Source organism: Ranitomeya imitator, chromosome 4 (assembly GCF_032444005.1).
Source record: "Ranitomeya imitator isolate aRanImi1 chromosome 4, aRanImi1.pri, whole genome shotgun sequence".
NCBI lineage: Eukaryota > Metazoa > Chordata > Amphibia > Anura > Dendrobatidae > Ranitomeya > Ranitomeya imitator.
Window position 1 is genome coordinate 94,531,303 of NC_091285.1, and position 27,665 is coordinate 94,558,967.

At 44.5% G+C, this 27,665-nt stretch overlaps 1 protein-coding gene across 1 annotated transcript in view; it reads left to right on the plus strand.

Moving 5' to 3' along the window:
- Nucleotides 1–27,665, plus strand: part of DOCK2 (dedicator of cytokinesis 2) — a 1,209,209-nt gene that overhangs the window by 417,781 nt on the left and 763,763 nt on the right. The window contains exons 20-22 of the mRNA XM_069763868.1: nt 427–516; nt 12,173–12,273; nt 26,168–26,302. Coding sequence (XP_069619969.1) covers nt 427–516; nt 12,173–12,273; nt 26,168–26,302 — 326 coding nt within the window. The remainder of the gene's footprint in view (nt 1–426; nt 517–12,172; nt 12,274–26,167; nt 26,303–27,665) is intronic.

Sequence of the window (27,665 nt, forward strand, 5' to 3'; positions counted from 1 at the left end):
ACACCTCCCCCGCATTTTCTATCCCACAACATAGAGAAGCCACAGTTCGGATTTTTCACTACATTAATTATATAATCCCTTTTCCATCCCATTGCAGTGAATTGCTTTAAAATATCTTTTGAGATATACTGTACGTGGACATGGAAATCTGAGCCAATTAATGATAAAATTACATCTATTTTAATTTAGAGATTTTAATTTGTAACTGATAAAAATACAGTAAACGTATTACTGTATTGTGCTCTCTTAAACTTTTAATTACTACTATGGGTATACCTTTTGTTCTCAGCAGAAATTGCCACATTAATGGCCAAAGTCATGAGCAACAAGTATTTAAATAGCACTTAGTGAAATTATTTTAAAAAATAGCAAATTCTGAGACTATTTCCTTAGCAGTTTCTAATATCTTGAATTTTCTACTTTTAGTTTCTTCAGGATATTCTTGATGCCCTTTTTAATATCATGATGGAGCATTCCCATTCAAACAAGTATGATATACTAGTCTTCGATGCCTTGGTAAGAATGTCTTTCCTATACCTTTCATATATTTATTTTGTATATAGCATTTCATGAATTAATAGAGCGGTTTTTGTAGTAGCCGTATCTAGAGGTCTATTTAAGGAGCTGTATAATACATATATAAAGATGTTGCCCCTTCTCAGAAAATCCTTTGGAACCATTTGTTATAAAAAAACAATCCAGGCCTACCTGGGTCCATCATTGAATCTCTGCTGATACCAGTGACTGATGTTAGATTTAATAGATATGCAAGCATCAGTATTTTAGCTGTGATGCTTAATATCCCAGAAAAAAAGAAGAGGACTGTGACTTGAATAAAAACTCCAAAGTTTATTCAGAATATTCATAAAGTATGCAATAAAAATTACTTAAAACAAGGATATCTCAAAAGACTTTCCACTCCTACTTACATTGTTGTATTTATATCGCCATATGCAGGTAAATAACCATTTGTGGCATATTATTAGTGCAAAAGACCATCTCCCCTATGTATGCACAGTCTTTCACAGTTTACACACCATATTATGTCCCACACCAGCAAGTCAATTTATTCCTGAATATATCAGGAATAATACAAGTTTTAGGTATTTTTACCATAGATCTTAACTTTTTTTCTGGGACACTAGAAATCACAGATTTAGTAGATTTACCTGCACCTCTTGAAGTGCTATGTTTTATATTGGGACACAAATTGATAATTAATGCTGATGTCATGGCAACAGCGTGGAAGTCCATCACCTAGTTCAGTGGTTGTGAACATGGAGTTCCATCTACGGTATATTGGCAGAGTTACTGATCTTAGTTATTGGCTGACGCTGTATCGACATATTGTCAGTGATTTTTTCAATTTTTTGTTTGTAACAAATTGCACTTTGGGGATGGTGAATACCTGAAATGAAACAATGCCTTTACCTACAGGGTAATTTATATTAGCTCTGATGACAAATAAAGGAAGACATAATAAGTTAAATGTTCATCTTTCAATAGGAAAAATTTGTGTAAAAACTTTCATCGTAAATCAGAGCATAGTTGTTTCTTAAAAAAACTACTTTATCTAAAGATGAGCCATCAAACCTGCCACAATTACCATGTGGGGAAAGACAGGGATAACAAATAAAGGAAAAGGTTATACTTTCCTTTCTATGTCTATTTTAAGCTGTATCCAGTGCATTTCCCCACTTCTCTGTGATGATCTTCTGACATTGGGTCACTCTGAGGAGATCATTTGGCTGGGAAATGCATGTCATGATAAAGTAGCAAATCAATAGCAAATCTAGATAAGTTAATTCTTATGGGATACTTTAACAACCTTTTTATATACTGGAAAATAGAAACATGCAAATCCAGTGAATCACCAGTTCTTAGATGATAATAAAAGACAGCTGCCATTCTCAAGTAGTGTAGATCCAAAAAAAGGGGAAGGGCACTTTTATACCTAATTTTAACTCATTAACCCCTTTCCGACCTTTGACGCATACGCTGCGTCATGAAAGTCGGTGCCATTCCGACCCATGACGCAGCATATGCTTCATGGAAAGATCGCGTCCCTGCAGATCGGGTGAAAGGGTTAACACCCATTTCACCCGATCTGCAGGGACAGGGGGAGTGGTAGTTTAGCCCAGGGGGGGTGGCTTCACCCCCTCGTGGCTACGATCGCTCTGATTGGCTGTTGAAAGTGAAACTGCCAATCAGAGCGATTTGTAATATTTCACCTAAAAAAATGGTGAAATATTACAATCCAGCCATGGCCGATGCTGCAATATCATCGGCCATGGCTGGACACACTAATGTGCCCCCACCCCACCCCACCGATCGCCCCCCCAGCCCCCCGATCTGTGGTCTGCTCCCCTCGGTCCTGTGCTCCGCTCCCCCGTCCTCCTGCCCGCTCCCCCCGTGCTCCAATCACACCCCCCGTGCTCCAATCAAACCCCCCCGCACTCTGATCCCCCACCCCCGCACAGCGATTCCCCCCCCCCCGTGCTCCGATCCACCCGCCCGCACAGCGATCCCCCACTCCGTGCTCCAATCCACCCCCCCATGTTCCGATCCACCCCCCCGTGCTCCGACGCCCCCCCCCCCGTGCCCTGATCTCCCCCCCCCCTTATACTTACCTGGCCTCCCGGTGTCCGTCTTCTTTCCTGGGCGCCGCCATCTTCCAAAATGGCGGGCGCATGTGCAGTGCGCCCGCCGAATCTGCCGGCCGGCAGATTCGTTCCAGAGTGAATTTTGATCACTGAGATATAACCTATCTCAGTGATAGGTTATATCTCAGTGATCAAAATAAAAAAAAAAAGTAAATGACCCCCCCTTTGTCACCCCCATAGGTAGGGAGAATAAAAAAAATAAAAAAATTTTTTTTCCACTAAGGTTGGGGTAAGAACTAGGGTTAGGGTTAGGGGTAGGGGTAGGGTTAGGGGTAGGGTTAGGGGTAGGGGTAGGGTTAGGGTTAGGGTTTCGGTATGTGCACACGTATTCTGGTCCTCTGCGGATTTTTCCGCTGCGGATTTGATAAATCCGCAGTGCTAAACCGCTGCGGATTTATGGCGGATTTACCATGTTTTTTCTGCGCATTTCAATGCGGTTTTACAACAGCGATTTTCTATGTGAGCAGTTGTAAAACCGCTGCGGAATCCGCAGAAAGAAGTGACATGCTGCAGAATGTAAACCGCTGCGTTTCCGTGCAGTTTTTCTGCAGCATGTGTACAGCGATTTTTGTTTTCCATAGGTTTACATTGAACTGTAAACTCATGGGAAACTGCTGCGGATCCGCAGCGTTTTCCGCAGCGTGTGCACATACCTTTAGAATTAGGCTATGTGCACACGGTGCGGATTGGCCGCTGCGGATCCGCAGCAGAGTTCCATCAGGTTTACAGTACCATGTAAACATATTGAAAGCCAAATCCGCTGTGCCCATGGTGCGGAAAATACCGCGCGGGAACGCTGCGTTGTATTTTCCGCAGCATGTCAATTCTTTGTGCGGATTCTGCAGCGTTTTACACCTGTTCCTCAATAGGAATCCGCAGGTGAAATCCGGAGAAAAAACACTGGAAATCCGCGGTAAATCCGCAGGTAAAACGCAGTGCCTTTTACCCGCGGATTTTTCAAAAATGGTGCTGAAAAATCTCATACGAATCCGCAACGTTGGCACATAGCCTTAGGGCTAGGGTTGGGTTGGAATTAGGGTTGTGGTTAGGGTTAGGGGTGTGTTGGGGTTACGGGTGTGTTGGGGTTAGGGTTGTGATTAGGGTTACGGCTACAGTTGGGATAAGGGTTAGGGGTGTGTTGGAGTTAGAATTGAGGGGTTTCCACTGTTTAGGCACATCAGGGGGTCTCCAAACGCAACATGGCGCCACCATTGATTCCAGCCAATCTTGTATTCAAAAAGTCAAATGGTGCTCCCTCACTTCCGAGCCCCGACGTGCACCCAAACAGTGGTTTACCCCCACATATGGGGTACCAGCATACTCAGGACAAACTGCGCAACAATTGTTGGGGTCCAATTTCTCCTGTTACCCTTGTGAAAATAAAAAAATGCTTGCTAAAACATCATTTTTGAGGAAAGAAAAATGATTTTTTATTTTCACGGCTCTGCGTTGTAAACGTCTGTGAAGCACTTGGGGGTTCAAAGTGCTCACCACATATCTAGATAAGTTCCTTGGGGGGTCTAGTTTCTAAAATGGGGTCACTTGTGGGGGGTTTCTACTGTTTAGGCACACCAGGGGCTCTGCAAACGCAATGTGACGCCCGCAGACCATTCCATCAAAGTCTGCATTTCAAAAGTCACTACTTCCCTTCTGAGCCCCGACGTGTGCCCAAACAGTGGTTTACCCCCACACATGGGGTATCAGCGTACTCAGGAGAAACTGGACAACAGCTTTTGGGGTCCAATTTCTCCTGTAACCCTTGGGAAAATAAAAAATTCTGGGCTAAATAATTATTTTTGAGGAAAGAAAACGTATTTATTATTTTCACGGCTCTGCATTATAAACTTCTATGAAGCACTTGGGGGTTCAAAGTGCTCACCATACATCTAGATAAGTTCCTTTCGGGGTCTAGTTTCCAAAATGGGGTCACTTGTGGGGGGTTTCTACTGTTTAGGCACATCAGGGGCTCTGCAAACGCAACGTGACGCCCGCAGAGCATTCCATCAAAGTCTGCATTTCAAAACGTCACTACTTCAATTCCGAGCCCCGGCATGTGCCCAAACAGTAGTTTACCCCCACATATGGGGTATCACCATACTCAGGAGAAACTGGACAACAAATATTGGGGTCAAATTTCTCCTGTTACACTTGGGAAAATTAAAAAATTCTGGGCTAAATAATTATTTTTGAGGAAAGAAAACGTATTTATTATTATCACGGCTCTGCATTATAAACTTCTGTGAAGCACTTGGGGGTTCAAAGTGCTCACCACACATCTAGATAAGTTCCTTTCGGGGTCTAGTTTCCAAAATGGGGTCACTTGTGGGGGGTTTCTACTGTTAAGCCAAATCAGGGGCTCTGCAAACGCAACGTGACGCCCACAGAGCATTCCATCAAAGTCTGCATTTCAAAACGTCACTACTTCACTTCCGAGCCTCGGCATGTGCCCAAACAGTGGTTTACCCCCACATATGGGGTATCAGCGTACTTTGGAGAAACTGGACAACAACTTTTGGGATCCAATTTCTCCTGTTACCCTTGGGAAAATAAAAAATTCTGGGCTAAATAATTATTTTTGAGGAAAGAAAACGTATTTATTATTTTCACGGCTCTGCATTATAAACTTCTATGAAGCACTTGGGGGTTCAAAGTGCTCACCACACATCTAGATAAGTTCCTTTCGGGGTCTAGTTTCCAAAATGGGGTCACTTGTGGGGGGTTTCTACTGTTAAGCCACATCAGGGGCTCTGCAAACGCAACGTGACGCCCACAGAGCATTCCATCAAAGTCTGCATTTCAAAATGTCACTACTTCACTTCCGAGCCCCGACATGTGCCCAAACAGTGGTTTACCCCCACATATGGGGTATCAGCGTACTCAAGAGAAACTGGACAACAACTTTTGTGGTCAAATTTCTCCTGTTACTCTTTGTAAAATAAAAAATTGCAGGCTAAAAGATCATTTTTGAGAAAATAATTTTTTTTTTTTATTTTCATGGCTCTGCGTTATAAACTTCTGTGAAGCACTTGGGGGTTCAAAGTCCTCACCACACATCTAGATTAGTTCCTTTGGGGGTCTAGTTTCCAAAATGGGGTCATTTCTGGGGGATCTCCAATGTTTAGGCACACAGGGGCTCTCCAAACGTGACATGGTGTCCGCTAATGATTGGAGCTAATTTTCCATTTAAAAAGCCAAATGGCGTGCCATCCCTTCCGAGCCCTGCCGTGCGCCCAAACAGTGGTTTACCCCCACATATGGGGTATCAGCGTACTCAGGACAAACTGGACAACAATATTTGGGGTCCAATTTCTCCTATTATCCTTGGCAAAATAGGAAATTCCAGGCTAAAAAATCATTTTTGAGGAAAGAAAAATTATTTTTTTATTTTCATGGCTCTGCGTTATAAACTTCTGTGAAGCACCTGGGGGTTTAAAGTGCTCAATATGCATCTAGATAAGTTCCTTGGGGGGTCTAGTTTCCAAAATGGGGTCACTTGTGGGGGAGCTCCAATGCATAGGCACACAGGGGCTCTCCAAACGCGACATGGTGTCCGCTAACAATTGGAGCTAATTTTCCATTCAAAAAGTCAAATGGCGCGCCTTCCCTTCCGAGCCCTACCGTGTGCCCAAACAGTGGTTTACCCCCACATATGAGGTATCGGCGTACTCGGGAGAAATTGCCCAACAAATTTTATGATCCATTTTATCCTACTGCCCATGTGAAAATGAAAAAATTGAGGCGAAAAGAATTTTTTTGTGAAAAAAAAGTACTTTTTCATTTTTACGGATCAATTTGTGAAGCACTTGGGGGTTCAAAGTGCTCACTATGCATCTAGATACGTTCCTTGGGGCGTCTAGTTTCCAAAATGGGGTCACTTGTGGGGGAGCTCCAATTTTTAGGCACACGGGGGCTCTCCAAACGTGACATGGTGTCCTCTAAAGAGTGGAGCCAATTTTTGATTCAAAAAGTCAAATGGCGCTCCTTCCCTTCCAAGCCCTGCCGTGCGCCCAAACAGTGGTTTACCCCCACATATGAGGTATCAGCGTACTCAGGACAAATTGGACAACAACATATGTGGTTCAGTTTCTCCTTTTACCATTGGGAAAATAAAAAAATTGTTGCTAAAAGATAATTTTTGTGACTAAAAAGTTAAATGTTCATTTTTTCCTTCCATGTTGCTTCTGCTGCTGTGAAGCACCTGAAGGGTTAATAAACTTCTTGAATGTGGTTTTGAGTACCTTGAGGGGTGCAGTTTTTAGAATGGTGTCACTTTTGGGTATTTTCAGCCATATAGACCCCTCAAACTGACTTCAAATGTGAGGTGGTCCCTAAAAAAATGGTTTTGTAAATTTCGTTGTAAAAATGACAAATCGCTGGTCAAATTTTAACCCTTATAACTTCCTAACAAAAAAAAATTTTGTTTCCAAAATTGTGCTGATGTAAAGTAAACATGTGGGAAATGTTATTTATTAACTTTTTTGTGTCACATATCTCTCTGTTTTAACAGAATAAAAATTCAAAATTTTCGTCAAATTTCCGTTTTTATCACAAATGAACGCAGAATTTATTGACCTAAATTTACCACTATCATGAAGCCCAATATGTCACGAAAAAACAATCTCAGAACCGCTAGGATCCGTTGAAGCGTTCCTGAGTTATTACCTCATAAAGGGACACTGGTCAGAATTGCAAAAAACGGCAAGGTCTTTAAGGTCAAAATAGGCTGGGTCATGAAGGGGTTAATGACTGCTGATATGTCTTTTAACGGGAGCAGCTAAGGGGACTTATTTCTCAGTGCCATTAAAAAGCGGCGTTGAGAATAAAATTATAGAGCCCCCGCGGCATTGGTAAATCTCAGTGTCTTGGCTACCGGGGGTAGCTGAGACCCCGGAGGACATGATTCGGGTCAGTTTTTACTGACCCTAGTGTTTGGATCACCATTGTTCACGGAATAATGGCGAACGAAAAAAGAAAGTCCAATTTCCCATTTAATTATTCTCTTCTCAGATATAATCTAGCACATCAATCAGAGGAGAGAGAATTGGGGTCCCTCAAGCCCCCCAGTACCTCCTGTGTCCGTCGACCCTCCTGCATCGCTTGGTCCTGTCTCCAGGCAGTCGGCATCTTCCTTTGGGAAGTTAATTTTGATCACTGTGATAGGGTCTATCACAGTGATCAAAATAAAAAAATAGTAAATCAATCGCCCCTCTTAGGTAAAAATAGTAAAATAAAAAAATGTATTTTTTTCCATTTTTTCTTTAAAGTTATGGCTGGGGTTATAGTTGGAGTTATAGCTAGGGTTAGGGTCGAGGTTGGGGTTAGGGCTAGGGTTAGGGTTATGGTTGGGGTTATAGCTATGGGCAGCATTGTGGCGCAGTGGTTAGCACTGCAGCCTTGCTGGGGTCCTGGGTTCTAATCCCACCCAGGACAACATCTGCAAAGAGTTTGTATGTTCTCTCCGTGTTTGCGTGGGTTTCCTCCGGGCACTCCGGTTTCCTCCCACATTCCAAAGACATACAGATAGGGATTCTAGATTGTGAGCCCCATCGGGGACAGTAATGATAATGTGTGCAACCTGTAAAGCGCTGCGGAATATGTTAGCGCTATATAAAAATAAAGATTATTATTATTATTATAGCTAGGGTTAGGATTGGGCTAAGATTAGAGTTGGGGTTAGGGTTGGGGTTTGGGTTAGGGTTGTGTTGGGATTAGGGTTGTGTTAGGGTTAGTGTATTGGTGTTGGGGTTAGGGTTTTGGTGTTGGGGTTGTGATGTTGGGGTTAGGGTTGTGATGTTGGGGTTCCAACTTTGAATTTTTATCCAATTAAATCACAGAGATATGTCACACACAATACTTAATAACCGTTATAATAAATGAAATGTGGATTACATCCGCGCTGCTGCGACAAATAATAGATCCAGATATACTGTTAGGGTGTTCGGGTGGTTTATTCAACGCGTTTCGAAGCTCAAAGGCTTCTTCTTCAGGAAGTTTCCACACAAAGATACCTTTGTGTGGAAACTTCCTGAAGAAGAAGCCTTTGAGCTTCGAAACGCGTTGAATAAACCACCCGAACACCCTAACAGTATATCTGGATCTATTATTTGTCGCAGCAGCGCGGATGTAATCCACATTTCATTTATTATAACGGTTCTGAGAGGTCGCAACGCCGACCTGTGGATCTGCAGCAGCTGACAACTACACGCTTGTACTGTGTACCACCAGGTGAGCAGTTCTCTCACAATTGATTAAGAACAATCCTGGGGATAAGACCCTATTTGCGCTTTTTTTGTCTCCTATCTTTCAAGACTAACAATACTTAATAAGTAACATTTCCCACATGTCTACTTTACATCAGCACAATTTTGGAACCAAAATTTTTTTTTGTTAGGGAGTTATAAGGGTTAAAAGTTGTTCAGCAATTTCTCATTTTTACAGCACCAAATGAGATGTGGTCTCTAAAAAAAATGAAGTCATTTTAAGGGGTCTATATAATAGAAAATAACCAAGTGTGACACCATTCTAAAAACTGTACCCCTCAAGGTGCTCAAAACCACATTCAAGAAGTTGATTAACCCTTCATGTGTTTCACAGGAATTTCTGGAATGTTTAAATAAAAATGAACATTTAACTTTTTTTAGCAAAAAATGTAATTCAGCTCCAAATTGTTTTATTTTACCAAGGGTAACAGGAGAAAATGGACCCAAAAAGTTGTACACTTTGTCCTGAGTACGCCAATACCTCATATCTGGGGGTAAACCACTGTTTGGGCGCATGGCAGAGCTCGGAAGGGAAGGAGTGCCATTTGACTTTTCAATGCAAAATTGACTGGAATTGAGATGGGATGCCATGTTGCGTTTAGAGAGCCCCTGATGTGCCTAAACATTAAACCCCCCCCCCATGGAACACCTTTTAGATAGTAGACCCCTAAGGAACTTCTCTAGATGTGTGGTGAGCACTTTGACCCATTAAGTGATTCACAGAATTTTATAATGCAGAGCCGTAAAAATAAAAAAAATCATATTTTTTCACAAAAATTATCTTTTCACCCTCAATTTTTTATTTTCCCAAGGGTTAGAGAAGAAATTGGACACCAAAAGTTATTGTACAATTTGTCCTGAGTACGCTGACACCCCATATGTGGGGTAAACCACTGTTTGGGTGCATGGGAGAGCTCGGAAGGGAAGGAGAGCCTCCTAAGGAACTTATCTAGATGTGTTGTGAGGGCTTTGAACCCCCAAGTGTTTCACTACAGTTTATAACGCAGAGCCGTGAAAATAAAAAATCTTTTTTTTCCCACAAAATTTATTTTTTAGCCCAGAGTTTTTTATTTTGCCAAGGGTAACAGGAGAAAGAGCGTACTCTGGACCCCAAAAGTTGATGTCCAATGTGTCCTGATACCCCATATGTTAGGGTAAACCCCTGTTTAGGCGCACGTTAGAGCTCAGAAGGGAACGAGCACTGTTTTACATTTTCAACGCAGAATTGGCTGGAATTGAGATCGGACACCATGTCGCGTTTAGAGAGCCCCTGATGTGCCTAAACAGTGCAAACCCCCCAATTATAACTGAATCCCTAATCAAAACACACCCCTAACCCTAATCCCAATGGTAAACCTAACAACACACCCCTAACCTGACACACCCCTAACCCTAATCCCAACCCTATTCCCAACCGTAAATGTAATCCAAACCCTAACCGTGACTTTAGACCCAACCCTAACCCTAACTTTAGCTCCAAGCCTAACTGTAACCCTAACCCTAACCCTAGCCCGAAAATGGAAATAAATACATTTTTTAAATTTTTTAATTTTTCCCTAACTAAGGGGGTGATGAAGGGGGGTTTGATTTACTATTTATAGCAGGGTTTTCTAGCGGATTTTTATGACTGGCAGCCGTCACACACTAAAAGACGCTTAAAAAAATATTTTTTGCGTTATCACATTTTGAGAGCTATAATTTTTCCATATTTTCGTCCACAGAGTCATGTGAGGTCTTGTTTTTTGCGCGAAGAGTTGACGTTTTTATTGGTAACATTTTTGGAAACGTGACATTTTTTGATCGCTTTTAATTCCGATTTTTGTGAGGCAGAATGACCAAAAACCAAAAACCAGCTATTCATGAATTTCTTTTGGGAGGGTGTTTATACCGTTCCGCGTTTGGTAAAATGGATAAAGCAGTTTTATTCTTCAGGTCAGTACGATTACAGTGATACCTCATTTATATCATTTTTTATGTTTTGGCACTTTTATACGATAAAAACTATTTTATAGAAAAAATAATTATTTTTGCATTGCTTTATTCTTAGGACTATAACTTTTTTATTTTTTCGCTGATGATGCTGTATGGCACCTTTTTTTGTGGGACAAGATGACATTTTCAGCGGTACCATGGTTATTTATATCCGTCTTTTGTTCGCGTGTTATTCCACTTTTTGTTTTCCGGTATGATAAAAAAAAGAGGCAAAAAACATTGCTTCATTATTTTTTTATGGTGTTCACTGAAGGGGTTAACTAGTGGGACAATTTTATAGGACGGTTCATTACGGACGCGGCGATACTAAATATGTGTGCTTTTATTGTTTTTTTTATTTAGACAAAGAAATGTATTTAAGGGAACAATACATATATTTTTTTTTAGGAATTTAAAAAAAATTTGTTTTACACATCTGAATATTTTTTTTTAACACTATAAGATTGCCCTGGGGGGGCATCATGTTATAGTGTAAGATCACTGATCTGACGCTTTGCTGTGCACTGTCAGATCAGCGATCTGACGTGCACTACTGGAGGCTTGAAGCCACCTCCCTGGCGCAGGCGTTGAGGGCAGAGCAAAGTACTGCAGTGCGCAGGCACCGGGAAAGTTCAGAGAGGCCCTGCGCCTGCACGCTGCAGTACTTTGCTCTGTCCTCAACAGGGCAGACAAAGTACATCTGCGCCGGAGCCACAGCGTGAAGATAAGAAGAGGACATCATCCTATGAAGATGGGAGGCCCCGGACTGCAGCGCCCATCGGACCAGACCGCAGCGGGAACACACCTGGGTGAGTATATTATGACCTCATTTTCTCATCTTTCAGGTTACATCGGGGGCTTATCTACAGCATTCCAGAATGCTGTAGATGAGCTAAGCCCATCGGCATCAGGGGCTTAACTTCCATTTTGGGGGTGACAGGTTCCCTTTAAGGGGCTTCATCAGAGATGATAAATTATAGTCCAATCCCTTTGGTATAACTGGAAGAATGATTGACCGGACAAGAATGAGGGAATAGGGGTACATTTCTGCAGTTAGTAAACACTAAAGAATTTAGGCACCTTAGTTCTGTGAAATGACATGTGTTCCAGCAGCCAAAGCCCTCAGTGTTATGTCATATCACAGAAACATATCGTAATAATACAAAATGTTAAAACTGGTTTATTCTCATTGTAATTCCCTTTTTTCTTCATTAATGCTATGCAATTCACTCACCATTTCATTTTTTATTTGCTAATTGTATTTTCTTCTATTATCAGATTTACATTATTGGACTCATTGCTGATCGAAAATTCCAACACTTCAACACCGTTTTAGAAGCCTATATAAAGCAACATTTTAGTGCCACATTGGCTTATAAGTAAGTTTTGTCATTATCCCACCCATTGTCATTCCACAAGCAAAGCAGAAAACATACTGACTCTAACTGAAATCTTTTGCCTTTATTATCCAAAGACAAAAGTCTACAGCCGAGAGAGGAGTGCTGTCCCATGGCCTACAGCCATTTTGAATGAAACATAGTTCTTCAATTAAACTACTTCATCACATTAGTGCAATATTTATTCAGTTAGGAGGAGGATTATATTGTATAACAAACATTTTTTTCTATGGTGTTGTGTGAACCACTGCATGAAAAACATCTCACAGCACACATATTACATTGAAGGAATTTTACAATTGATAAAATGATTGTTCTATTGTCTAAGGAAAACTGATCTTTTGTTTAAAGGAATAGTCCAGTCATATGCTTCAAGTCTGTAGTTACTCTGTGACTGCAGATAAGTGAATCCTCACACTTTGCGCACTACCGCTGGCGCCAGGAGTGACAGCATGTATGTATGTCATTTGACTGCATGCATGTAATTTACATACTTATGGCCACATTCAGACTAGAGTGCATCTAGCGTCGCTCAATACACTTGCCTGGACGAGGCCGCGACCATCTAGTCGATAGGTGACCGCATGTATTATTATTATTACTTATTTATTTACATAGCACCATTAATTCCATGGTGCTGTACAAGAGAAAGGGGTTAAGTACAGAGTTATAGATATCATTTACAGTAAACAAATTTACAATTACAGACTGACACAGAGGCTGATCAGACTGGTTTCTGATTTAAAGTGTTCAAAGCTTTCTTTTTTTTTCTTTTTTCCCACTGTTTTAAGGCCTTGTTCAGCATTGGTTGTTTACCCTGCATAGTAATGCCTCCTCTGGCCTTATGCTAATTGGTTAATTGCTGATTGTGGCCATTTGGTTCCTGATGCTAGCAGTCATTTCATATATATATATAGTCTGGCTGGGATAGCACGCGCGCGGGTCACGTGTGCAACAGATATTAAGTGCAACAGGATCAAGTGCAACAGGATCAAGTGCTTGGCAGTTAGACAGTGGCAGTTGGACAGGGCAGGAGACAGGTAAGGTCCATAAGTTTTTCAAATAATCATGCTTCTTGGTCAGTCATACTACATTATGCATTGATCATATCAATCTGCTTCTTATTTGTTTTTACTTCTGCTATCTCACAACTCACCCACCCTTTAACACATTCAGGGCACTCTCTCTATATCCACCCCTCCCTTCTCCCCTCTCCCATGTATAACTCTGAGGCTCTACTGACATTTCTTACACACTCCAAACCAGACACTACCTCCTTGCAGTACTCAAAACGTTCATACAAATCATCCCACCACCTGCTCTTTCTGTTTTTTCTCCTTCTACTAGTTGCAGGAGACCTCTCCCCCAACCCTGGGCCTCCCTCCACAGCATACATTACTCTCCTCCAGCTGCATATAGAAACCCTGTTAATCTTATTAACATTCAGTGCATGCCTTCTCCTATCACTTTCCACTGTGCTCTCTGGAATGCACGGTCTGTGTGTAACAAACTAACTTACATTCACGATTTCTTCCTCTCTTATTCCCTTAACCTTCTGGCTATTACAGAAACCAGGATCCAGCATTCAGACACCACCGCCGCTGCAGCAATCTCGTTTGGTGGGCTGAAATTTTCAAATACCGCCAGAGCTGAGAATAGACAGGGTGGAGGTATTGGTTTGCTCCTTTCATCATAATGTGCTTTCCAGGTCATCCTCCTGGTTCCCTCATTTACATTTCCTTCCTTAATAGTCCACACTGCCAAACAACCGCCACTAGCAAGTAGAAGGGCTTAAAGAGTCTATCGCCCTCCACCCTCCTCCCGTCTGTTTCTAGACCACTTTGCCACCTGGCTTACTCTCTTTCTATCCTGTGACATCCCCACCATCATCATGGGAGACTTTAACATCCCCATCAATGATCCCCTCTCCCAATCTGCCTCTCATATTCTTTCTCTAACGTCTTCATTCGGCCTCTCACAGTTTACTAATTCTCCTATGCATGAGGACGGGAATACTCTGGACCTGGTTTTCTCTGCATGACTTCACGAACTCCCATCTCCCACTCTCAGACCACAACCTTCTTTCCTTCTCTGTCAGGAATGGTCTCCTCACCCAGGACACGCCCACTTACCACACTTATCGGAATACACGTACCATTAATATCCAGCAGCTTATGGACAATCTCTACACATCTTTAGCCCCCATCTCCTCCCTCTACTGTCCAGACTTGGCATTGTCACACTTAAATAATACACTGAAGAATGCCCTAGATGAAGCAGCACCTTCTACACTCAGAAAGACCCAACACAGTCAAGGGCAGACCTGGCACACTAAGCAAACACGCTTTCTTCAGCGTTGCTCAAGGTGTGCAGAGCGGCAGTGGAGAAAATCTCTCTTAGCAGAAGACTTCATCCACTATAAGTTCATGCTCAACAATGATAACTCTGCCCTTTATCTGGCCAAACAATCCTACTTCACCACCCTTATCACCTCACTATCCAACAAACCAAAATGACTTTTTGAAACCTTAACCCCTCACCGACATCGGACGTACTATACCGTCCGATGTCGGCTCCCCTGCTTTGATGCAGGGCTCCGCGGTGAGCCCGCATCAAAGTCGGGACATGTCAGCTGTTTTGAACAGCTGACATGTGCCCGTAATAGGCGCGGGCAGAATCGCGATCTGCCCGCACCTATTAACTAGTTAAATGCCGCTGTCAAACGCAGACAGCGGCATTTAACTACCGCTTCCGGCCAGGCGGCCGGAAATGACGTCATCGCCGACCCCGTCACATGATCGGGGGTCGGCGATAATTCAGAATAGTAACCATAGAAGTCCTTGAGACCTCTATGGTTACTGATCCTCGGCACACCTGCAATTCTGCTACATAGCAGCGATCTGATGATCGCTGCTATGTAGCAGAGCCGATCGTGCTATGCCTGCTTCTAGCCTCCCATGGAGGCTATTGAAGCATGGCAAAAGTTAAAAAAAAAGTTTAAAAAAATGTGAAAAAAATAAAAAAAAAATAAAAGTTTAAATCACCCCCCTTTCGCCCCAATCAAAATAAATGAATTAAAAAAAAATCAAATCTACACATATTTGGTATCGCCGCGCTCAGAATCGTCCGATCTATCAATTAAAAAAAAGCATTAACCTGATCACTAAACGGCGTAGCGAGAAAAAAATGCGAAACGCCAGAATTACATTTTTTTGGTCGCCGCGACATTGCATTAAAATGCAATAACGGGAGATCAAAAGAACATATCTGCACCAAAATGCTATCATTAAAAACATCATCTTGGCACGCAAAAAATAAGCCCTCAACCGACCCCAGATCATGAAAAATGGAGACGCTACGGGTATCGGAAAATGGAACAATTTTTTTTTTTTTTTTTTAGCAAAGTTTGGAATTTTTTTTCACCACTTAGATAAAAAATAACCTAGTCATGTTAGGTGTCTATGAACTCGTACTGACCTGGAGAATCATAATAGCAGGTCAGTTTTAGCATTTAGTGAACCTAGCAAAAAAGCCAAACAAAAAACAAGTGTGGGATTGCACTTTTTTTTGCAATTTCACCGCACTTGGAATTTTTTTCCCGCTTTCTAGTACACGACATGCTAAAACCAATGATGTCATTCAAAAGTACAACTCGTCCCGCAAAAAATAAGCCCACACATGGCCAAATTGACGGAAAAATAAAAAAGTTATGGCTCTGGGAAGGAGGGGAGTGAAAAACAAACACGGAAAAATGAAAAATCCCACGGTCATGAAGGGGTTAAACTCCCTCCTGAAACCTAAAGTACAGGCCCCCATCACCAATCTCAGTAGTGAGGATCAGGTCACTTATTTCCTAGAAAAAATCAACCACATCCATCAGGATATCTCAGCCCAATCTCCCCAGTGCCTGGATCCCCTTCCTTGCCACACCTCAAGCTCACTAGACATCTTTGAGCCTTTCTCAGAAGAAGAAGTTTCCAAGCTCCTCGCTTCTGCTCGGCCTACATCCTGCAACAGTGACCCCATTCCTTCACATCTCCTGCAGTCTCTCTTACCAGTGGTCACAACTCGCTTGACTAAAATATCTAACCTCTCTCTTTATTCAGGTATCTTTCCCTCCTCATTTAAACATGCCATCATAACCATTTTACTTAAAAAGCCATCCCTGGACCAGAACTGCACTGCTAACTACAGACCTGTCTCTAATAGGGTTGAGCGACTTTTCTTTTTATAGGATCGGGTCGGGTTTCACGAAACCCAACTTTTTCAAAAGTCGGGTCGAGTGAAATCGGCCCATCCTATAGAAAAGTCGGGGTCGGCCAAAGCACGAAACCCAATGCAGTGCATTGGGTTTCTAATGGTTCCCAGGGTCTGAAGGAGAGGAAACTCTCCTTCAGGCCCTGGGATCCATATTTAAGTGTAAAATAAAGAATCAAAATAAAAAATATTGATATACTTACCCTCGGACGCGCCCTGGTTCTCACCGGCAGCCTTCCTTCCTAAGAATGAGCGCCTGAAGGACCTTCGATGACGTCGCGGCTTGTGATTGGTCGCGTGAGCGGTCACATGGGCGTCACGTGACCAATCACAAGCCGCGACGTCATCTAAGGTCCTTCAGGCGCTGATTCTTAGGAAGGAAGGCTGCGGGTTAGAACCAGGGCACGTCCGAGGGTGAGTATATACCTATTAGGAATATACTCACCCTCGGACGTGCCCTCGGACGCTTCCTTCCTAAGAATTAGCGCCTGAAGGACCTTAGATGACGTCGCGGCTTGTGATTGGTCGCGTGAGCGGTCACATGGGCGTCACGCGACCAATCACAAGCCACGACGTCATCTAAGGTCCTTCAGGCGCTGATTTTTAGGAAGGAAGGCTGCGGGTTAGAACCAGGGCGCGTCCGAGGGTGAGTATATACCTATTAGGAATATACTCACTCTCGGACGCGCCCTCGGACGCTTCCTTCCTAAGAATTAGCGCCTGAAGGACCTTAGATGACGTCGCGGCTTGTGATTGGTCGCGTGACCGCCCATGTGACCGCTCACGTGACCAATCACAAGCCGCGACGTCATCGAAGGCCCTTAAGGCACTCATTCTTAGGAAGGAAGGCTGCCGGTGAGAACCAGGGCGCGTCCGAGGGTGAGTATATCAATATTTTTTTTTTTTATTCTTTATTTTACACTTAAATATGAATTCCGATACCGATTCCCGATATCTTAAACATATCGGAACTCGGTATCAGAATTCCGATTCCAGATCAAAAGATCGCCGACCTCATGACTTTGCCAAAAGTCGGCGACTTCTGAATCTGGCCGACCCGTTTCGCTCAACCCTAGTCTCTGACCTTTCCTTCATCTCTAAACTCCTGGAACACTTTGTCCACTCCCATTTAATCAGCTATCTCTCGGATAACTCTCTTCTCGACCCCTTACAATCTGGTTTCTGCTCTTTTCACTCCACTGAAACTCCCCTCACTAAAGTCTCTAATGATCTAATAACAGCTAAATCCAAAGGTCATTGCTCTCTGCTGATTCTCCTGGAATTCTCTGCCGCATTTGACACTGTGGATCACTAGCTCCTTATCACTATTCTCCACTCAATAGGCCTCAAGGACACAGCCCTCTCCTGGTTCTCCTCCTACCTCTCTGACCGCTCCTTCACTGTATCTCTTGCAGGATCCTCTTCCTCTCCTCGTCCCCTTACTATCGGGGTTCCGCAGGGCTCAGTCCTAGGCCCCCTCCTCTTCTCTCTATAAACTGCCCCTATTGGACAAACAATCAGCAGATTTGGGTTCCAGTACCATCTCTATGCTGATGACACCCAATTATACACTTCTTCCCCTGACATCACTCCTACCCTATTTCAAAATGCCAAGGATTGTCTGTCTGCTGTCTGTAACATCATGTTCTCCCTCTATCTGAAACTAAATCTCTCCAAAACGGAACTTCTTGTGTTTCTCCCTTCTACTAACCTCACTCTACCCAACATCGAAATTACCCTGGAGGGTTAAACCATAACTCCCAAGCAGCATGCCCGCTGTCTTGGGGTCATATTTGACACCGAACTTTCCTTTACTTCCTATATCCAATCACTCACTCGCTCTTGTGACCTGCATCTTAAAAACATCTCCAGAATCCAACCTTTTCTCACCTTTGAAACTGCTAAGACTCTTACTGTCGCTCTAATTCATTCTCGTCTGGACTACTGCAACTCCCTTCTGATTGGTCTTCCTCTTAACAAACTTTCCCCTCTACAATCCATCTTGAATGCAGCAGCCAGAGTCATATTTCTGTCCAGCCGCTTCACCGATGCCTCCTTCTTGTGCCAGTCATTACCCTGGCTACCCTTTCACTACAGGGTCCAGTATAAACTCATCTCTCTCACACTCAAAGCTCTCCACAGTTCTGCACCGCCTTATATCTCCTCTCTCATCTCCGTCTATCGCCGTACACGTGCCCTCCGTTCTACAAATGACCTAAGACTAACATCCCCCGTTATCCGAACCTCGCACCTCCGTCTCCAAGACTTCTCTCGTGCTGCGCCAGCTCTGTGGAATGCACTTCCCCAGATGATCAGACTTATACCTAGCCTCGACCTTTTCAAGCACGCTTTGAAAACCCATCTCTTCAAACAAGCCTACCACATCAACTACTCAGTAAACTAACTTTGTCCTGTTCCCTCCTTCCAAATATTATTCTGAATCTGCACCCTACTATTCATCTGTCTCCACACCCTCCATGCACATGATAACTGCACTTAATACTTGACTATTGCACTTACACACATGAGCTGATGACCAGATCATGCAGCTTTATATGAAAATCCCTATTTATTTTAATTGCCAGATCTGAAATAACAAGCACTTTTCACCTATTGTGTGTTAGGGCTAGCGGAACGCACCGAATAATAAGACAGATAGTGTATGGTGCGTTCGCAGCCCGGGGTACACCGTGCAGAGATGGAACCTGCTGCTAAGTAATGACGGACTATATGGCGGTACTCATAAGTATACACACTTGGGTTAAACTTCACCCAGCGTGAAGGAAGCGATCATGTTGCGTCACAGGATCGCGGTACCGCACATAGAAGGCGAGCAAGTAGTCAGCGAACTCAACCCCAACTAGGATTGAAGTCCGATTAGACCCTTGCTGGCACAACACCGCAACTGGGTGTGTAAGGAAGCAGAATAACAATATTAGGGCACAAGAGTGCATGCGGTGCCGCACTGACGAACGCCACTAACCACCCAGGCTTGGGTAAGGAAAGCACAGAGGAAGTGCACGGCGCCGTACTGGCGGTCACAGCAACTGGACGCTGTAACGTGTGATTAGTGCTGTAGGATAAGTCGGGCACTAGATAGCAACCATACACCTTCCGCGAACAGACATTCAATAGGGAAGGGGTATCCAAGGACGACTTGCACTCACAACAAACACACGTAAGCAAATGTACACTAGCGCATGGCCGTGCGGTCATGCGCAGTTTATATAGTTGCAGCACAGGAAGTGGCCACAGAAACTTTGCCCTTCCAAGACCTGCCAAAAGGACCAATGGGTTGTGCTGCAGTGCCTGAGCACATGACCCTCGATCTCCAACGGGAGATCTTGCCCTGGGCATGCTCAGTGTGTGCAGACAAGGACTTAGTCCCAGAGAAGTCCGCTCGCTGCTGACCAGCACTGGCTTTAATGGCAGAAGCTGAAGAAACAGCAGTAACTCTCTGTACAGAGTGAGACTGAGCAAGATGCTGGGACCGACGTCCCTGCTGAGCAGACTCCACTGCGGCTGGATAAGAATGGGAGACTGCAGCGGAGATGGCCCGAGATTCCCCCTGTGCAGAAGCAGGGACTCGAGACCTAACATTACCCCCCCTCCTTGGGCCTCTCTACGCTCGAAGGCAGCAATGAGCTGTGGGGCCCGAATGTTTTCAGCAGGCTCCCATGACCTGTCCTCTGGGCCATAACCCTTCCAATCCACCAGATAGAACTTTTTGCCGCGTACCACCTTGCACCCCAAAATAGCGTTCACCTCGTAATCGTCCGTAGATGAACCCGATGTCCCGGCAGATGACTCGGAAAACCGGGACATGTATACGGGTTTCAAGAGGGACACATGAAAGGTGTCGGTGATACCCAAGCGTGGAGGAAGAGCCAAACGGTAGACCACAGGATTAACCTGTTCGAGAACCTTGAAGGGACCCAAGTAGCGAGGAGCAAACTTATTGGACTCAACTCGCAGCCTGATGTTACGGGCGGAGAGCCACACCAAGTCGCCAGGCGCAAAGGTCGGAGCGGGGCGCCGATGAACATCGGCGAAGGACCTCATTCTCTCCTTGGAGGCCCGAATGGCATCCTGCGTGCGGTCCCAAATGTCCCGTGCCTCCACCGCCCAGTCTGCCACCCTGGAGTCAGCAGAAGACACAGGCATGGGCACAGGAACACGCGGATGCTGGCCGTAATTTAGGAGGAATGGAGTCTGACCGGTGGAGTCGGCTACGGCATTGTTAAGTGCAAACTCTGCCCACGGTAGCAAGGATGCCCAGTCATCCTGCCTGGCAGGAACAAAATGTCATAAATATGTGACCAAGGTCTGGTTGGCCCTCTCTACCAACCCATTCGTCTCGGGATGATATGCCGAAGAGAGATTCAACTCAATACTGAGTAGGCGACAAAGCTCTCTCCAGAATCGAGACGCAAACTGGGGACCCCGGTCACTAACAATTTTGTCTGGCATACCGTGTAGGCGAAAGATATGCTTGACGAACAAGACAGCCAACGCCCGTGCAGAAGGTAGCCGTGGAAGAGGCACCAAGTGCACCATTTTGGAAAAATGGTCGGTGATCACCCAGATAATGGTGCAGTTACGAGACTTGGGTAAGCCCACCACAAAGTCCATCCCGACCATCTCCCAGGGCCTGTCCGCCACCGGCAGAGGAAAAAGCAAACCAGCTGGCTGTTGCCGAGGAGTCTTGTTCTTGGCGCAAGAGACACATGCCCGAACATACTCTGCGACATCACGAGCCATATGCGGCCACCAGTACGTCCTCGCCAGTAACTCAGATGTCCTTTTGGTACCAAAATGTCCACCCACCCTGGACGAGTGTGCCCAAGAGAGAACCTCGGGTCGCAAATTGGATGGAACAAAAGTCTTGCCTGGGGGCACAGACTCTAGCGAAATCGGGGCCACAGTTCTCAAGCTCTCGGTGGGGACAATAAGCCCGAATGTTCTTCTCCCCAGAAAGAAAATGGAGGGTGAAATGAAACCGGGAGAAGAATAAGGACCATCTGGCCTGGCGAGAATTCAACCGCTGGGCTGTCTGCAGGTACACCAAATTTTTATGGTCTGTGAAGACTTGGAAGGGAAAACGTGCTCCCTCCAAGAGATGTCTCCACTCCGAGAAAGCCAACTTCATGGCTAGCAACTCCCTGTCCCCGATGGAATAATTCCTCTCTGCTGGTGAGAAGGTCTTGGAGAAAAAGAAGCAAGGATGCTTCCGACCTTGAGCATCCTTTTGGAAGAGGACTGCTCCAGCACCAACAGAAGAGGCATCCACCTCCATGATAAATGGCTTATCAACGTCGGGGCGATGTAGGATGGGAGCGCTAGCAAAGTGTGACTTTATAGAGTTAAAGGCCTTGGAGACCTCCTCAGACCACAATTTGGGATTCGCCCCCTTCTTGGTGAGGGCAACCAAGGGAGCTACCAAAGTTGAGAAGTGCGGAATGAACTGGCGATAATAATTAATGAACCCCATAAAGCGCTGCACCGCTTTAAGAGAATGGGGTTCCTGCCAGTCCATCACAGCTTGTAGTTTGGCAGGATCCATAGCCAATCCCTGGGCAGAGATGATGTAGCCTAGGAAAGGTAGGGACTCCTGCTCAAACATACACTTCTCCAACTTGGCATAGAGGGAGTTTGCCCGTAGGAGGTCGAAGACTTTGCAAACATCTCTCCGGTGGGAGTCAATATCTGGAGAGTAGATGAGAATATCATCCAGATAGACTACGACCGAGGTGGAAAGCATATCCCGGAAGATATCGTTCACAAAGTCTTGGAAAACGGCTGGGGCATTACAGAGCCCAAAGGGCATCACCAGATATTCATAGTGCCCATCCCTGGTGTTAAAAGCCGTCTTCCATTCGTCCCCCTCACGGATGCGAATCAGGTTGTAAGCACCCCGCAGATCTAGTTTAGTAAATACCCTTGCTCCCCGAAGCCTATCGAAGAGCTCAGATATCAAGGGCAAAGGATACTTATTTTTAACGGTGATAGCGTTAAGACCCCTGTAGTCTATGCATGGACGCAATTCCCCATTCTTCTTCTGCATGAAGAAGAACCCTGCCCCAGCAGGTGACACTGACTTCCTAATGAATCCTCTTCCCAGATTTTCCTGGATGTACTGTGACATTGCCTCCGTCTCCGGGAGAGATAGCGGATAGACTCGACCCCGGGGAGGCTCAGCACCAGGCAAGAGATCAATAGGACAGTCATAGCGGCGATGGGGCGGAAGGATCTCCGCCGCCTTTTTGGAGAACATGTCTGCATAAGACCAATACTGCTTGGGGAGAGAGGAAAGATCTGCGGGTACCTCTGTAGTAGCAACCTGAATGCACTCCCTCTGACACCTACCCCCACAAGATTCACCCCATCCCAGGATTCTGCCAGAGGACCACTCGATATGAGGAGATTGGTACCATAGCCAAGGTATTCCCAACAGGACCTCATCAATTCCCTCTGGAATGACGAGCAGAGATATAATCTCCTGATGAGATGGCGACATGGACAGAGTAAAAGGGATGGTCTGGTGTGTTATCTGTGAGGGCAGTGTCGACCCATTCACCACTCGTACCATTACTGGTTGAGCTAGCATAACCAGGGGTATTGCGTGACGTTGGGCGAAGGCAGAAGACATAAAATTGCCCTCCGCCCCAGAATCCACGCAGAGCTCTACCGTGTGGGAGAATGAGCCTATAGTAATTGTCCCCTTAAAGGACAATTTAGAGGCAAACGTCGCCGTGTCTAGTGTACCTCCACCTACTACCACTAGACGCTGATGTTTCCTCGACCGCTGAGAACATCTGGTGGCTAGATGTCCTGACTGCTGGCAAACATAACAGACCTTGAGTGCACAAGCGGTCTGAGACTTAGATCCCGCTTGTGACACTTCCCTGGCCTCATGTGACTCAGGAACCAGGACCGGAGATTCCAGAGGTTTGGCGAAGGTAGGAGCCAGCCGAAACCTCTGCCTACACTGGGCTCGCTCTAACCTCCGCTCGTTAAAACGGAGGTCAATTCGAGTGGAGACAGTTATTAACTCCTCCAGTGTGGCAGGAATCTCCCTAGTGGCCAGAGCGTCCTTAACGTGGTCAGCCAGGCCCCTCCAAAATATGGGGATAAGAGCTTTATCTGACCAATCCAGCTCAGAAGCTAAAGTGCGGAATTGGACGGCAAAATGACTGACCAAGGACTCACCCTGAGTTAATGCCAGCAGTTGGAGCGCAGTATCATGGGTGACTTGAGGTCCTAAAAAGACCTGTTTCAGAGTGCTCAGATACAGCGGAGCACTCTGCACCACATGATCACCACGCTCCCACAGCGGCGTAGCCCATTCCAACGCCCTGTCCGACAAGAGAGACACTATAAATCCCACCTTAGCCCGCTCTGTGGGAAAACGTGCAGCCAGGAGCTCGAGGTGAATAGAGCACTGACTCACAAATCCCCTACAAAACTTGCTATCACCAGAAAATGTTTCTGGCAGCGGGAGGCGAGAAAATGTCGGAGCAGGGGTGGCAATGGACAGGGTTGCTGCAGCCACGCTAGCAGCCTGTACAGCAACTGCGGTAACATCCACAGCTGAGGTTGCGCTCTCAAGAGCCGCCAACCTACCCTCCAGCTGCTGGATATACCGCAAGGATTGCTGTTTGTCCATCATTATTAGCCAGACCCTGGCGCTAGTGTAATGTTAGGGCTAGCGGAACGCACCAAATAATAAGACAGATAGTGTATGGTGCGTTCGCAGCCCGGGGTCCACCGTGCAGAGATGGAACCTGCTGCTAAGTAATGACGGACTGTATGGCGGTACTCATAAGTATACACACGTGGGTTAAACTTCACCCAGAGTGAAGGAAGCGTTCCTGTTGTGTCACAGGATCGCGGTACCACACATAGAAGGCGAGCAAGTAGTCAGCGAACTCAACCCCAACTAGGATTGAAGTCCGATTAGACCCTTGCTGGCACAACACCGCAACTGGGTGTGTAAGGAAGCAGAATAACAATATTAGGGCACAAGAGTGCATGCGGTGCCGCACTGACGAACGCCACTAACCACCCAGGCTTGGGTAAGTAAAGCACAGAGGAAGTGCACGGCGCCATACTGGCGGTCACAGCAACTGGACGCTGTAACGTGTGATTAGTGCTGTAGGATAAGTCGGGCGCTAGATAGCAACCATACACCTTCCGCGAACAGACATTCAATAGGGAAGGGGTATCCAAGGATGACTTGCACTCACAACAAACACACGTAAGCAAATGTACACTAGCGCATGGCCGTGCGGTCATGCGCAGTTTATATAGTTGCAGCACAGGAAGTGGCCACAGAAACTTTGCCCTTCCAAGACCTGCCAAGAGGACCAATGGAATGTGCTGCAGAGCCTGAGCACATGACCCTCGATCTCCAACGGGAGATCTTGCCCTGGGCATGCTCAGTGTGTGCAGACAAGGACTTAGTCCCAGAGAAGTCCGCTCGCTGCTGACCAGCACTGGCTTTAATGGCAGAAGCTGAAGAAGCAGCAGTAACTCTCTGTACAGAGTGAGACTGAGCAAGACGCTGGGACCGACGTCCCTGCTGAGCAGACTCCACTGCTGCTGGGTAAGAATGGGAGACCGCAGAGATGGCCCGAGATTCCCCCTGTGCAGAAGCGGGAACTCGAGACCTAAAATTGTGTCCCCCCATTTCCTTGTAGATTGTAAGCTTGCGAGCAGGGACCTCACCCCTAATGTCACTGTTTAAATTGTCTTAACGTGTACTGAATTTATTGTCTGTATGTGTCGCCGCTTAATTGCAAAGTGCTGCGGAATATGTTGGCGCTATATAAATCTAATAATTAATAATAATGTTTTTTTAACTGTAAAGTGGATTTACAATAAAAATGAATAGGTTGTCTTGAAAGAAATCCAACAAAAACCCTTTAAATTTTTTTTTCTGCATTAATCCCGCTCCAAAAACTGTGTGCACTGCCCCTTAGAAACTCAGTACCTCGAGAATAAAGGGCTAATTTATCAATCTAAATACAATAAAACGCTTTCAAAACATCTTATGTGCGCCAAAAAAGTGTTAATAAAAACTACAGGTTGTCTTGGAAAACACACTATCTTTAATGGAGATTTGTAATGAAGAATTTATTCTTTTGACTATAACCAAGAAAAACTTTAATATCCTGAATATTTTGTGATGCTGCACCATATATCTTATCAGCCTGACAGGTTAGGCTTGCCATAGCACAAAGTTGCTGGGTACTAGAGACATTTTACTGTATGTCAAGACTGCTATGGTTAAGTCTGCAGAAGTTGGCTTGTTTCACATGAAATAATTCTTTCCGGAATCAAGAAATGGTGACCCGTTTTCCATATCACCATTTTGTAATTTGATTATATTTTACTTTGTATAAATAAAAATGTCACATACAATAATGAATGGACAGGGAATCAAAGGAATCATACAAGAAAAATAAAAAATAGGACACCTGATATTTTAAGTATGCATTATGTTTTACTATGAATTTGTTAATGTAAGTTGGAGGATTTCTTTAATTTCACATGAATTAACTCAAAAATAAATTTAGTTGGAAAATGATAATAATAGAAGTAAATTTTTTCTTGACAGGAAACTGATGACCGTTTTGAAGAAATATTTAGATATTTCCAGCAGAGGAGAACAGTGTGAGCCAATTCTAAGAACTCTAAAAGCATTGGAATATGTATTCAAGTTCATTGTGCGGTCAAGGATATTATTTTCACAGTAAGTATATTATTTAAAGTATGTTGTAATTGATTAGTACTATACCAGTGAGATGTAGTATTACTGCCACAAGACTTATACCGGTTTTAGCTCTCTAATAATTCTGTTCTGTTCTGGAATGCTAAAAGAAACTAGAAGATTTAGAAAGAGAGTATCTCCATTTGTGAAATGCAGTTTGGTAGTATGAAAAGAATAATACATGAGGTTCTCAGAAAACATTTTCTAGACTTTGTACCAATATCTGACCATCTCAATTTGCAATTTTCTATTATGAGCGTGTGTGTATAAGTAGTTAAGAAATAAATTGTAACAACCTTATGGCCCTTTATAGTTCAGAAAAATTATGGCTGCCATATGGCATAATACACAAGAAAGCAAATTCATCCCCCTCCAAAATTCACATATTGCCAAATTTAGATTTTTGTAAAATTTGATTCAATTCACTTCCACTCAAATGAATCTGTTCATCTCTACCGCCTATCTATTCTATAATACAATCAACCAATCCTCTGTCTCTCCAAAAAATAACTCGGGGTTTCTGTCATGCCAGTGACTCACACAAGTGGTAAGCACCACACTATTCCCTGTGGTCACTGCTCTGCTCTCCCCTGTCTCGGGCTGTCTCTCTGAGCTGCTTCTTGTAACAATTCCAACACTGTTGCATCCTCCTGCTGCTGGTAAGTCTCACCTGGCTATAGAGAGGCATGTCCACTTTCTGAAGGTATTTATCCTTGTGTCCTGCAGAGGTGAGATCCTCTGGCCTATCTCCAAGCAGAAGGTGGTTTATTAGGCAGCTCCATTCACCACTCCTTGCTTGATCTAAGGTTCTTGATCAGTTTCTGTCTAGATTCCTGTGTGGTGCTGTCTTGTGTTCTCTCCTGATTTCTAACATGGCTTGCCTACCTGTTTATCTAGCCCCCTCTTCTCCTGACCTCAGCTATGTATATTGAACTTGGCAGCTGACCCTAGTGACATATGATTTCAGCAGCCAATAATACAAGCGTGTCAGGACATTGTGGATGTTTCCTGCACCCTGATTGACCGCAATGTGCACACATAAAGTTAGAAGTAAAAAAAAATACAGTTTACAAAAGCACATCAAGCCTCTAAGCTCTGCAAACCCCCTACCCTCATCAAACACGTGCCCCACGCTCATGATGGTGTTCTGCCATTATCGTAGCCAAAGTGCTGAAAACACTTTAATGGCAACCCACATATTTTCCTGCACGTTTTACCAAATGATACTGATTTTTTCCAATTTTGTAAAATTTAGCTTGTGTTTCTGCTCACAAATCCAAATGTGCCATATTCATGTCGAATTTATGTTTGGCGATCATTTTTTAACAAATTCGCTCATCACTGC